General features: G+C 43.4%; 1 protein-coding gene and 1 long non-coding RNA gene across 2 annotated transcripts in view; both read right to left on the reverse strand.

Annotated features, from left to right (window-relative positions):
• Nucleotides 1-267: 267 nt before the first annotated feature.
• Nucleotides 268-2614, reverse strand: LOC141011087 (uncharacterized). The gene is made up of 2 exons (XR_012180215.1): nt 2488-2614; nt 268-892 (listed from the first exon to the last, which is right to left on the reverse strand). It is a non-coding gene; the product is annotated as an uncharacterized lncRNA (long non-coding RNA).
• A 1224-nt stretch (nt 2615-3838) lies between these two features.
• aqr (aquarius intron-binding spliceosomal factor) overlaps nt 3839-13317 on the reverse strand; it is a 50101-nt gene continuing 40622 nt past the window's right edge. The window contains exons 33-36 of the mRNA XM_073483484.1: nt 10396-10481; nt 6370-6544; nt 4990-5100; nt 3839-4302 (exon numbers count right to left, since the gene is read on the reverse strand). Coding sequence (XP_073339585.1) covers nt 4033-4302; nt 4990-5100; nt 6370-6544; nt 10396-10481 — 642 coding nt within the window. The 3' untranslated portion in view covers nt 3839-4032. The remainder of the gene's footprint in view (nt 4303-4989; nt 5101-6369; nt 6545-10395; nt 10482-13317) is intronic.

A 13317-nucleotide genomic window follows, 5' to 3' on the forward strand; every position in this document is an offset into this window, starting at 1 on the left:
ATTCAGCTTCATGTGAACATTTGTGTGTCAATTTGTATCTCAAAATGATCTTCCCGACTTCCTATACTTAATGTTAGGATAAGCTCCAAACTCTATGACCCTAAATACAAAAACGCAGGTAAACAAAATTCTTGAAGGAAAGCTACAAATACATCTGTTTATATCTCCAGCTTTCTCCATCTCCCTATTTACCTTCACCTTAAAGCGTCACAACATGGATTTTCCACCAAACGCCGTATACAATAAGTCAGTCGACAAACACAGAGGGCAAGTTCAAAGCAGTTTTAATCGCATTATAAGTTTCCATACAGTCATTTACAAGTCTAAGCATTTCCATTGTTAAATTGCTGTTTTCATTCTTATCTTCTCCTTGCAGTGTCATCATGAATTAAACCGCAAACACAGACCATGAACACAAAGCCTGTTTCCTTCCTTACAAACCCATACAAATTTAAAATCCATGGTTAATTACATGTTAAAAGAATGAGTGGAATCCATTTTCCAGACCTTCTGGACCTTTTTGTTATGTAAGTTGCTGTAAAGTTCCTCACTATAATGAGGGCCAATCATCTCAGGATATCTCCACATAAAACAGACATGAACAGTTCTGAAGGCTTCTCTCTGCAGCCCTTCGATCTCTGCAGATCTTGATCGCTCAGGATGGATCTCAACACAAAGGCTTGCCGTGCCTCATGTTATTGGCGCAGGTTCGGCCCAGGTTGGCCCCCTCCAGGAGTAGATCGGACAGTCGGTCCAGGCCGAGGCAGGTGGTGAGGGGGCAGATGAGGCCGTAGAGACCCCCTAAGGTGATGCTGAGGGGCCAGCCGATGACCAGCAGGACCACCAGCCAGATGATGCACCAGAAACATGAGCCGCAACTGGCCATCTTAGACTGGGAGGAAGAGAGGAAGATGTGAGTGGCTAATCAAAGTGGACATCAGTATGCTTTGCAAAGCCACTTGAGTTAAAGGGACAGTTCACCCCAAATTCAAAAACACATATTTTTCCCATACAAGTTAGCAAAGGGCTACAGTGAAAGTTAGCTGTTCAGCCAGTGGAAGTCTCTAGTGTGCACACTCTGGGCCATACAATGCAGAAGCTATGCAGAAGATCTGGGTAATTTTACACCCAGGTTGAAATGTACCTTTAAGCAGTAATACTGCTGACAGATTATTAGACTTCAGGAGGAAGTCTGGCAGACGAGCACTTTAAGATGTAGTTGACAGCACGTCAGTCACTACAATAGCATCAGAGTGTGGACCTGTGAGCAGCCGTGCCTAGTCAGTGATGATAGGAGATTATCAGATTGAAACGTGCCCTGTTGATGATCTGGATGTACTTGTCAGGATTAGGCAGTGGCCTTGACAAAGCACGATAAGCTGGCAACCTCAAGCAATAACAACCAGGCCTGTCTGCCCGTCGAGTTCAACAGGCCACCCACTTACACGGTGTTGAAGATCGGTGCTGGCACATTAGTCACTCACTAATAGCAGATCAGCAGAGATCATGCATAACTTTGGTAATGAGCATTACTTTATCTGTCAGCACTGGTAACAAACGGCAGCCCAGGAGTATGATGTGCTGCTATTTCGAGCTATAAAAATGCCTGTTGTTGATCCGCGATGAAAAACTGCTAATTGAAGAGCTGTGCAATGTGTTAACCCTCCCTACCTGATGATTTTAAGCAAAGAATAGTATACACATGTGTGTAGACGGTTGCCACAGTGAAACATTGTTTCTCCAAGAAATGCAATATTTAGCGAGAGGAGCTTTTTCTGTGTGTGTGTTTTAAAATCCACCAGAAAAATCTACCCCGAGGCCCAGCCTTGAAGTTGAGATTGTAGAGCTGATGGTTTTATGAGTGTGAAAGTGTTGTGTGCTGTCACACTGATTCCCCAAGTCTGTTCTAGCTTTAAGACACAATGGTCAGATCCTTCCCCCCTCCAGGCACCACTGTCTTGACTCTGCGTAATGTGTAATTTCCTGTTGTGACACTACTGTCACGTAGGGTTGGGCAATAAATTACACATTCAACACGAGTGTGTCCCACGGTGAATCCCGTGCTTTTGGGAAACGCCTTCACAATAAAAAAAAACACATCAGCCACTGAAATTATTCTTAGGCTGGAATAAGTTTGCACAGCCAGGACAACTGGACTCTGGGCTCTTTGTACTGTTCTTCCTCTTGCATGTCATATATCTGGCTTTTTTACTTGTTAAATCTATTACAAACCCCTTTAAATTGCTAAATAATCACAAACACATATATGTATAAATATAGCTCGAATTACAAAATATCTAAAAGATTTAATGCTACACAAGTCACTAACAGAAAACACACTTCTGTGCTCATGACCAAAATTAAGTTTTACTGCATGCTGTTAGTCTCTGACATCTCAGCCAAGAGCAAAGGTTAGGAGTGCAAGCTTTGCAAAGTAACTATTAACCTAATGAATACCTGTCGTGTGATTATAAAAGACATGTTCACCTTCAGCAGAGAAACGTTCTGGAGGAACTGAGGTCCTGATCTCCGTCTTGCTCACAGCCTAGATCCTGCTCGAGACTTGCAGAAATGTTGTGTGCGAGCTGTAGCCACTTCCCACCAGTTAGCTCTAATTTACTACAATAAGGTACCACGGGCGACTGAATTCTCAAGAGGCCAGCTGGGAGAAAACAGAAAGTTAGCAAGTGGAAGGCTGAAGGGGAGGGAGGAAATTGCACAATGCAGACATTCATGTGACTCAGGAAAAAAGTATGCTTGCTGTCATGGGTTAGTAGAGGACTAATTAGTCATACATATGCGACATAAAAGTATATTTTGGTAATGCTCGTTCATGAGGTATTTCAGCATCATGTGCTACAGTATACTGCTCTTGTGGGCTCTGTGCCAAAACTAATTCGTAGGTGCAGCCTCAGCCGACAGAGATTATCTCCCTCATCTAACCTCCCATTCTAATCCTCTCCTCAGCCGACAGAAAGGAATAGTCTACTACTCCAAAACACTCCCTTCGACCCTGCGTGCCCCGCTCTCAGGAGATGGAAAAATAGACATTACATGGCTCCACACTTGACTGAATGCGGAAAATATGTCTCTCCACATCTATCAACACATGGTTCTCCATCAGGTCTTTTAGGCTGGCCCAGGCAAGAGCAGCTGTGCAGCTGACCTGTACTCCCAGCCTGCCTGAGGTATGATGTAACAACGACCAACCTCTGGTGCATGATAATGAATGAATTTCCAGTCTGTGTTGTTGCCTGCAGGGCTGTGGACTGTGTTAACCTCCTCATTTTAAGTGGATTTATCATTAAATTGCCAAGACCGAGGTTTGAACTTGGTTTTTTGAAAGGCTGTTTTGATATTAACACAAGTTTTAAGCTTCAAATTGTTTGCTTAAATTCGGTTATCAAACTTCAATCATGATGCCGCTGATATGAACTTATTTCCCAGAGAACTGCGCTGTTAACACTCCACAAAGTTATGAATGGCAGAGGATTTTATGGCTTCCTGGTTGAGTGACTGTGTACATCTAGAGGGTAAATTGAAATCCCCCAGCATGCACACTGGCCCTTGGGTGAAGTGAGTGACCTACAAATGCAGCTTAGTCGCAGCTTGTGTAGCTGGTATAGGCTGAGCCAATCAGATTTGAGTTGTACTTAAAGCAGAGAGGGGAAACAGATGAATGGATGGAAGTATCATGACAGAGGCAGCTTAAACATGTTGAGTATAACACTGTGTTTGACTGTCAATGTGTGCGTGTGAGAGGGATGTAGATTAGAGTCTCTTAAAGAGTATTATAAGCTCTAGTGGGTGCACTTATAGTAAAATATGTCACAGACAATGAAGGATTTCCATTTGTTTTAATAAAAAAGTACTGATGGTTACAAAATCACATGTTCTAGAAAAAGAGTGAAACATTATCGCTGGGATCTTTTTTTTTAGTAGAAAACAAATTCAGCATTACTGATCTGTTCTTGAGGGACGGTCCACTTGGTCCCCATAATAATTAAACAGTAGACATACTGTACGTGGACACTACTGCTCCTGCTCTCCTCCACTGTCCTCCCCGTCACTGTCGCTGTCTCTGCCCGGATGCTCTGGCATCTTAGCATGTTCGGCTTTATCTGGACTTTCTTTCTCCTCACTGGTGTCCTCCGAGGTTGGCTCCGCTTTTGCTTCTCCTTCTGGGGTTTCCTGCTCCATGGGGGTTTCTTCCTGCGGTCCCTCAGATTTGGCTGGCGCTTTTTCGGCCACAGTATCTGTCTTGGTTTGTTGTGGAGGCAGAGCCAAATTCTGCTGTTGCTGCTAAAAAGGAAATGAAAAGAGGAAGGATTCAAAATATGGAGGACATCTTATGGATGTATTTTGACTAAACAAACCCTCATTTCAAAATACACTGCGCCTTTCGAGGATGCCCCTTGTATCCCCAATCATGAAACTATCACCCGTTAGTAAGTAACCTGTTTTCTTTCCGTTTTTGGCTTCTAGAAATCCTGGCACATTCTACTGGGACAATATAGTGGATATACTGTCAAAACAAAGTCTTGTCGTAAGCCTTTTTCTTTAAATTAGCACAAGAGAGAATATATGAAACTGCATGCAGTGTAAAAATCACCTGAGTTCCTCTTTTTCTATGCTTGGCTTGTGGCCTGTAAATTCCCCACATGCTCATCTACAAGATTTCTCTTACACCTGACCTATTTACTGTGCTGCATCAAAGTTTAAAGGTTAAAAATACCAAAATAGTGACTAGGACAAGATGTTGAGATTTCACGACTTCAATGATGTTAAAGTCAGAGACTTGTTAATGTGCTAGTATAATGTAAAACATCACCTCTATGATACATCTGAGACAATTTTAAACGGGTAGATATTCGTATGAGGCAGTAACAGTATTGCACTGCTGCATGTTTTTAATGACAGGCTAGTATATCTCTTTGACACTCTTCATTTTTGTATTTATCAATGGTTTTTTTTGGTTTGTTTTTTCACCTGTCTGTACTTCTGGGAGGTCTGGATCATGTGCATGTACATATTGTACACCAGGTTTGCCATCTCTGGCATGTTCTTGGTGATTTGGTCTTGCTGTCCGGAAGCATCTCTCTGAGTGAAGGAAACAAAAAAAGACAAGATTGTTTTGAATCAACACTGTGATGTGAAAGGAATGACAATGAAGAAGTATCCCTGTCTTGTTAGCAGTCGTGGTAAACTATTGATGTGATGCAATTGCGCAGTGAAATTACAATTCACCTGCCCGTTACTGGCTTGTTATTTAAAAGCAAATTTCTCACTTTCTGCCTCCCGTGTTCGCTCCTCACGTAGCTTCAAAAGGAGTCGAGAGGATGCAGAGTTTGTAATTTGACAAGATTAGTATGCAGACAGTGTCTTACAGCCTAAACTGAGGACTGAGGCGAGCAGAATATTCAATCTGCTGGGCTGTTACCTCCTAAATACAGGGGTGATGCTCACAGAGGCCCTTTGGGCATCATGTCAAAGTGAATGCACTGACAGCTTCAGTACTGTAAAACTTAACTGTGTGCGGTTTTATTGCTGTAAAAACATCAGGGTATTAATGTGTTTCCCTGTGATTGAATGCGATTAGATATCAAGCTTTATTGTCTGTCCAATACTATCTATCAGTGCTGTGAATATGTCTACATGGAGCATTAGGCAGCAGTGTAATCCTTTATTTTTATAACTGCTTCTGAATCAGCACTGTGAAGTGGCTTGTGAAAGTTCTGATCGAGTGTTACCAGACAAAAATCTGACTTTTAATCTGCATCTGCGTGTAAGCAGCAGGGGTTTACTGACTCCAGATAGACGGGCTAAGCAGGGGCCGCATGTGTGTGCCCAAAAGAGCTGTCCCCCATGGGGATGAACACTCTAGAGTCGGAGGAAGTGTCAGAGGCTGTGGGGTATTTTAGACACCCCTGTTGCCACACACACGCCAGTCAGCGAGACACAGTGACCAGACAACAGTCATCTCATGCTGGCCTGGCAGGATATGGGAGAGTAGTTTTGCCTTCTGACCTTCTAGGGTTAATTATAGCCAGGCCCGTGTTTCCCATGTTTGCAGATGGTCCCTGCAGAATGCCGTTAACAGACTGGGGGCCTATGGGTAAAGCTGCAGTAACAGTTGGGACCAGTGAGGACCCAAGTGGAATGAAGATGCCATTCAGAATATAGAGGCAGGATTAGGGAAAGTCAGGGGGCAGTGGCAGCAGTGACGTAGAAGGATGTCGGAGGGTGCAACAGTTATACGTGAAATTCTTATCAGAAAATTCAGAGCTTGAGAGCTTCATTATCAGCCGAATTCAATGGAGAAGAGGATTATTGAGCTTTAAGGAGCTGATGTGTGCATACTGTACATACAGGCTGTTCCTGACTGTAGTACTCGTGCGGTCTGATGTGCAGCTGCAGAGGTCTGGCGGTGAGCTGGTTGAAGGCAGGAGTCAGCTCGAAGCAGTTTTGGAACAGCGACACCCTGGCAAAGATGTACAGACCCAGCCTGGCTCTTGACATGGCTACCACCAGACGCCTCACATCCCTGTGGAGCGAGAGAAAAAAAATTGAAAATTGGTTTGACACAAGGGGGGGAAAAAATATCAAGGAGAAGTGGCAGGGGTGTGGGAGGAAACTGTGAAATTGTAAGAGGAGAAGAAATTGTGTGTAGGGGCAAAAACAAAAACTGAAGTAAAAGGATCAAAGTGAAAGGATCAAGGAAAGATTGTAAAGGAAGGGAAAAGGCAGTGTGGTGTAGGAGGAGAGGGGTTTAGTGAAGGATTTAGTAAAGCAGCAATAGGTGAGGGGGAAAAAATCTAAAAGACAAGAGAGAAATAAAAGACTGAAAGGCAAAGGGCAGTGATAAACAAGGCAGACAAAGAGAAGGAAAGGTGGGAGAGTACAAGAGAAGGCAGAGAAGTAACTTTCCCTCGCCATCCAGTAGAATTAAGAGATTAGAGGCAGAGGAGTCATTTCCCACAGAATGGAGGAAACCTGCTTGGCTGGCTGTAGTCGCCAAAGTGGTTGTTTACCTGCCACGTTTAAGAGGAATACCACTTAATGAATGCTGAATGCACATCCACATGTTGTTAAAGTTGCATATGTTACGCATGATAGCAGAAGGGAGGAAATTCACTGACAGCTTCTAAAAACCAAAAAAAATGCGTTCTTTCACAAAGTGAGAATAAAAAAAGACTGAGGGGGCACCCTCAACCAATTTTAGCAAGTCATAAATCTTCATATTGTGTTTTTAAGGTGGCAACCAAATGGAGCTGTGCAAAATGTAACAATTTAGCTGGACAATAAATCTCTGAGACAAAAGCATTCTGGCTTATTGAGAGCACAGACGATGGAAGAGTATATGAGGGGGAAGAAGGGTTTGGCTGACTCAAACAGCTCTGATGATACTAAAAACTGTTTGGTTTGATGCAGAAGAATTTGGCACTCGCCCATGCTTATATGCAACACACATCAACACATATTCACGTTGAAATGCAGCCAAAAAATGTGGAATACGTCCACCTGAGCACTTCATGAGATTAAGAGGATTAATCCTTGCAATATGCATGATGAGTTCCATGAATATGTAGAAGGAAAAAAAAGGCTTATAGAAACCATTGTGCAGGGTTTATACCATGGGTTTATGTAAAATTACTGCACATTTCAAAAACTTGAAACCTGAACATTTCCACAGAGACAAACTACACTGACCTGCAGCCAATGAGCACAGAGCTGTAGAAGAGATGAACCAATCGGGAAGCATTATAGCCTGTGGACATGGCACTACTGAGAGACGCCCACCTGGGCTGTGCGGTGACATGGCAGAGCAAAGTGGACAAATACCGTTTGTGTGTGTGTGTTCCCACGTGTGTGTACATGTCAGAGTGCGTCTGGATCTGTGCTTCCCTGTCAAAGAGTGTGCTCCTGCATGTGACCGTGCCTGTGTGTATCAGCAGGAATGCTTCTCCTGTCAAAGCAAGGGTCAAGCTCGTCATATGGTCAGCTGCCCTCCCCTGTGGTTGTCACGGCAGCAGACTGCCATGAGGAGGGATGCAGGAAGAGGGGAAAGTGCAGGAGGAGGAGGATTGTAAGGTAGGACTCAGTGGTGCACCTCAGTGATCCCAGTTAAAGAAAAACACAATGGACAGCACAAGAATTTCCCATGAACCACTGCTCTTTCACCCACTAAGCAGACCATTCAGTAGTGTCAGGGGACACCAGTATATGAATGAATATTAAGGCAAAGCCAAACTATGAACAACAGCATTAAAAATACATTATCTGTTATTTTAATTGCTCTAATTTTTAAAGGGGGAGTGGGCCGATTTTAACATTTTATTGTTGTGGCTCCTGGTTAATGTCAGTGGGGACTCAGGACTACAGGTTTGATGTGGAGTTAGAAAGATGTGAGCTCATCAGATGTCTGTAGCCCGCTCCTCATTTCTGTTTGAGGCTTGCTATTCATAGCTACAATAGCCACTAGTAGCATAACACACCCCATTCCCTGGCCTAACTGTCGATGGCTAAGTTGCATTATGGGTAATGTAGGTGCTGGTTTTTGAGAAGGAAGAAGAATGCATGGAAGAAAAAGCACACTCACTGTATATAAAGATGGGCGACATGACAGTTTGGTTTTAATTACCTTGGCCAAGGAGGTTATGTTTTTGTCTGTGTCCGTTTGTTTATTTGTTGGTTGGTTGGTTTGTCAGCAGGATTACACAAAAACTACTGAACGGGTTTCCACTAAACTTCAATGAAGGATGGGTCTTAGCCTGGAATAGACCCCATTAACTTTGGGTGCAGAATTTTTTCTATCTTTCTTTAACATCTTTTAACATTTTTAACATTTAAGTATAATTCGATGCAGATCCAAATAAAATCTAGCGGATCTAGCGAATTTAAATATGTGTTATTTGATATTGAACTAAGCTTGATTGACTTAAAGGGGACTGTTGGGCCTTGGCGGAGGTATGTGCTCTACTTAGTTATTTGATTCTCTTCACAGCTGAGCCCTGTCGACTGAGTTGGGTGGGTGTATTTGCGGGACTTTGATACCATGACTCCTGCGCTCCAATTCAGGATATTTTGGTTTCATTTTTGTACAGTGGGGGGATGTGGAGGCACGTCATCCATCTTTATACAGTCTATAGAAAAAGATGATATCTCTGGTTCTTCTGTATCGATACTACAACTGGAGTTGTATCACACTGTCAAAGGGACAATCTTTGGCAATCTTTCCACTTTGAGTGGCCTGTGTGTAAGGCAGTGTGCAATATCCAGTGTAAGACCAGATCAAATGAGTGATATCGAGAGGAGAGCAGGAGCTGCCAGCAAGATAAACTATCCCTCTCTAGGCCCGCTGAACTTCTTATTCCCAGCTACATCAATTCACTGCTTTATCTGTGAGATGAGGAAAGAACAAAATCTAGTTTTTGACCGTTTTCTCTGCCAGCTAAAAATGACCACGCTCGAGGATGGCGTGTAGAGGCTTGTGGGTTCATGTATTTAGCTACAAAAGGAATGACTTATTATTCGCAGTGGGGATCCAATTTGCAGCCTGTCCAGTGAGATGGTGGGTGAGTGCACTGGCAGTGCAGCTGTGATAAAGCTGTGAGCGGTGCAATTCCAACAGCAGCTACTGTACATCACAGCCAGAGGCCTGCATGGCAAGTCTAAGTACTGTGGAAGAGTTCGGCCTCAATTGTCTGGTATTAAAACATGCAGCATATTAAGTGTGAAGAGCCCGTCAGGATCTCACGGCAGCTGAGGAGTGAAAGGCCATTTCAGTACAAATCAATTCAGTCAAATGAAGGAGGGGTCGAGAGTTTGGAGTAGAGGGAGCAGAGAGATAAGGACTAAGAAGAGCAGCCAGGAGGAAGTAGAGTTGAGAAGACAGCAATGGGACATGGAATGAAAAGACATAAAACCTACTGCTGCACTTTGGTTAGCCATCATGCCTCTTAATGACTGTTATATGGTATGCCTTTGATCAGAACAGAGCTCTTTGTTTAATAGTCTCAACCCAATCATCATAGCACAAAAGCTTCTCTTAACCAGGACAAAAAAGTACAGCTAGCTCCACACACTCCTGTCCTGAAGCACTCTTTATCCTCCCTGCCTCACATTAAGCTCATACATACTTCAAGGCAGCGACTCTGTTGTGTTCCTTCTTCCCTTAGCAAACTTCGTTCAGTAGTTACACACGACAAAATGAGAACGCCTCCCGAGAGCAGCTGTCTCAAGAGAGTTAAGTGCCTACAATTTTTGCTGTTGCGTCCTCAGAGGAAGTGCATCTAGGGTGTGATACACAAGTATATTTGTAGAAGAATAGCTGCTCAGGGTGTCCATTTTTGGGTGAGCAGATTTTTTCTGCTTGGCATGCGTTGAAGTAATTACCTCAGGTGTCCCACGGCTTTGGTGCGGACCAGTGAGAGGATGATGTAGTCGTTCTGCTGACCCTGGAACCTGTCCACTGTTGTCACCTGCACAGACACACAAACATACTCAATGTTGAACAAAGAAACCTCACAAATATACACATGAATGTCGAAGATATGCTAACTAAGCTATAGCAGCTGATGTATTCTGCAAAGCAAATGTGCATTTTTGGGTAGGTGGAGGGATTTAGCTGAAATGTTGAGAAACATGAGCTTGAACGCTTTCCGTCTTAAATTATTTTTTTATTCATATTTGAGTGAGATGAACGATGGTGCCTGTGTTTACTTGTTATTGCCGTTATCGCTGTGGGCCACATGGGAAGCCAGCTGGGCTAATACGGCTTAGAGGGCATTTGCTACCACTAGCCTCTTACCTGGGCCCCTGAGACTTGGGGGGCCGAGGTACTGGGGGCCACGATGCTCGACTGGATCAAAGATTACTTCACGGAGACGGGGAACGGCAGAGAAGTGACTCTCTGTGGGATTTTCTTCTTTTTTTCAAAGCAAAAGGAAACTCATGTCAGCCAATTTGCTTTTATACCCTGGTAATCCTGTCTTGCTGAGAAGCGTGCTCATTCCTGTACATGAGGAAGAGAGCTGTGTTTTGACTTTGTCACTGCTGGTACACCTTACATAATAGAGGCAACATACTGCACTTACACTTGGAACTTGATACAACACAAGGAAATTGAGATGCAACCATGGAAAAACTGTAGTGGAGTTGGTGTACTGTCTGCATGAGAGGCTGCTCCTAACAGAGTTTGCGTTATCAGGTAATTACTGACGTTACCGACATATTTAAATCTCTCCGGTCATAATGTCCACTGACAATAATTCCCTTGTGTTCACACGGTGGGAGGAGAGCTCAGACTTTTGTTTTTAAAAAAAAAATCTTTTGGGATTGAAAAGTGGCTTTATCTTCCCTTTTGTGTCTCAACCTGTCTGCAGCAGTGGGCCATGGAGGTGGCCACCTCCACTCTTAGGTGTAATGTACTATAATGTACTTAGTCTCTCTTCACTTTTGTTGACTGCTGACTGGAGGGGAAATGTACATTTACCTCATGAATGTACAGAGAGGAAAGGGGAAGAGACTGGAGGGTGCTGTGTGGAAGTGCTGTGTCCCATTCATATTTAAGTCAAATGTTTATGTTTAACTCCAACAGCCGTGGTATGCATGCACACACGTTCTCACAAATGTCACATACACACTGAGTGCTGCATCCAGTCAGAGCCTGAGCTAGACACAAACACAGACAGACACACTCAGTGCTTGCTGCTGCAAGTTATGTTAAAGCTAATGTACAGTAAGGTTGTAAGTGTTGAATAAACACAGACAATCTTGTAGCCAAACTCAACCAAGGGCAGAAATATGCACTGCTTTCTGTATAAACACAGGCAAAATTTGAATTGTATTAAAGTGGAATGATTCTGGACAAAGACAGTTGATTCAGTCGTTAATATCGATGCTTTGGGTTGGTTTCATGGCATCAGTAGTCTCCATGAATAGGTTTTAACCGCACCATGTGGATATACAGGCGACATGCTAAGAAATCCAAAGCCCAGCAGAAAAGGTTGCCCTTTCCTCTATGGATCAATTCTCTACAGAGGATCAATAGGACATCAGCTAACTTCAAGAGGCCACACAGACCCAAGGCTACTGCAACCGACCTATGAACCAGCCATGCTAAATAAATCATTCTGTGGTCACGGTTACCTCCTTTTAGCTAATGTAACTTTCAGTCATCCTGCCAAATCCCTACAAAACTCAAACCACAAAAGGTTGTGGTACCAGGTTAGGAGTGTGGGAAGAGTGTGCGAAAGTGCAAAAGAGGCAGAGATGGGGAAAATGATGTAGTAGACCAATATTTATTTAAATCTCCCTGTTGCTATGTAGAACAGGTGCAGCACCTGAGGCAACAATATGTCGGTTCTGCAATAGCATGAGGTGTCACGGGCTGTATGTTCAAATCAAATGTTAATGTTCAAGTCCAACAGCCGTGGTATGCATGCACACACATGTTCACACAAACGTGACATACACAGTCGCACTCCAGGAGACCCATTGCTAAAGTAGGCTATGACTGTATGAAACTGCATGGTTTGAACCCAAACAGTGCAACTTGTTTAGCAGAGAAGGAGTGCCTAAGTGAGGGAGCTATTCTTAGCCCACAGACAGTGACAACAAAGCCCAGATACAGAATCTCCCCCAGGCGTAGCATTTTGCATGGTGTTTAGTTATTTATGAGAAATCTTCCAGGGAGTGAATTACAGAGGTCATGTCATTGTGGCACATGCATGTCTGTGGATACAAGGAAGCACACGAAGACACGCAGAATATGCTGCGAGCCAAATACACAGTTTATTGCTAATAGAAGCTATTTGACTGATAATTTCTTCCATCTTGCCCTCCTTCTCCTCATTGTCATGAAGACAATAACACAAAGACTCTCAGCTGATGGTCAAGTGAGGTTCTCTCCCTTCTTTCTTTCTTTTTTGTTACCCACTCTGTCCACCCTGCCGTGTCTTATTCACAGCAATTAAGCCCTGGAATGTGCAAAAGTCAGACGATCGGATTATTCTGTTTTTCACAAGAGACTCTCTGGGATGACAGCGTTAGCAGTGTAATGTCTCATTTCCTGTGCCTTCATATTCACGTGTCTCAGGATTTCATATCTGTCTTATAAAAAAGACACACGGGGACATGTAAAGAAGATGCTTTCTTATCGATGTCAACATATCTGTCTGTAAGATATTCCTGGTTGCGGTCACACAGAAAGATAAAGAGGCTGCTGCGCTCAGAAAATGAAGGAAATGCACTGGAGGGATGGGGAGAATGTCTATTTATGGAAAAGCTTGAGAGGGATGCAGACTTTGGACTTAA

The sequence above is a fragment of the Pagrus major genome, chromosome 16 (assembly GCF_040436345.1).
Source record: "Pagrus major chromosome 16, Pma_NU_1.0".
Taxonomy (NCBI): Eukaryota; Metazoa; Chordata; class Actinopteri; order Spariformes; family Sparidae; genus Pagrus; species Pagrus major.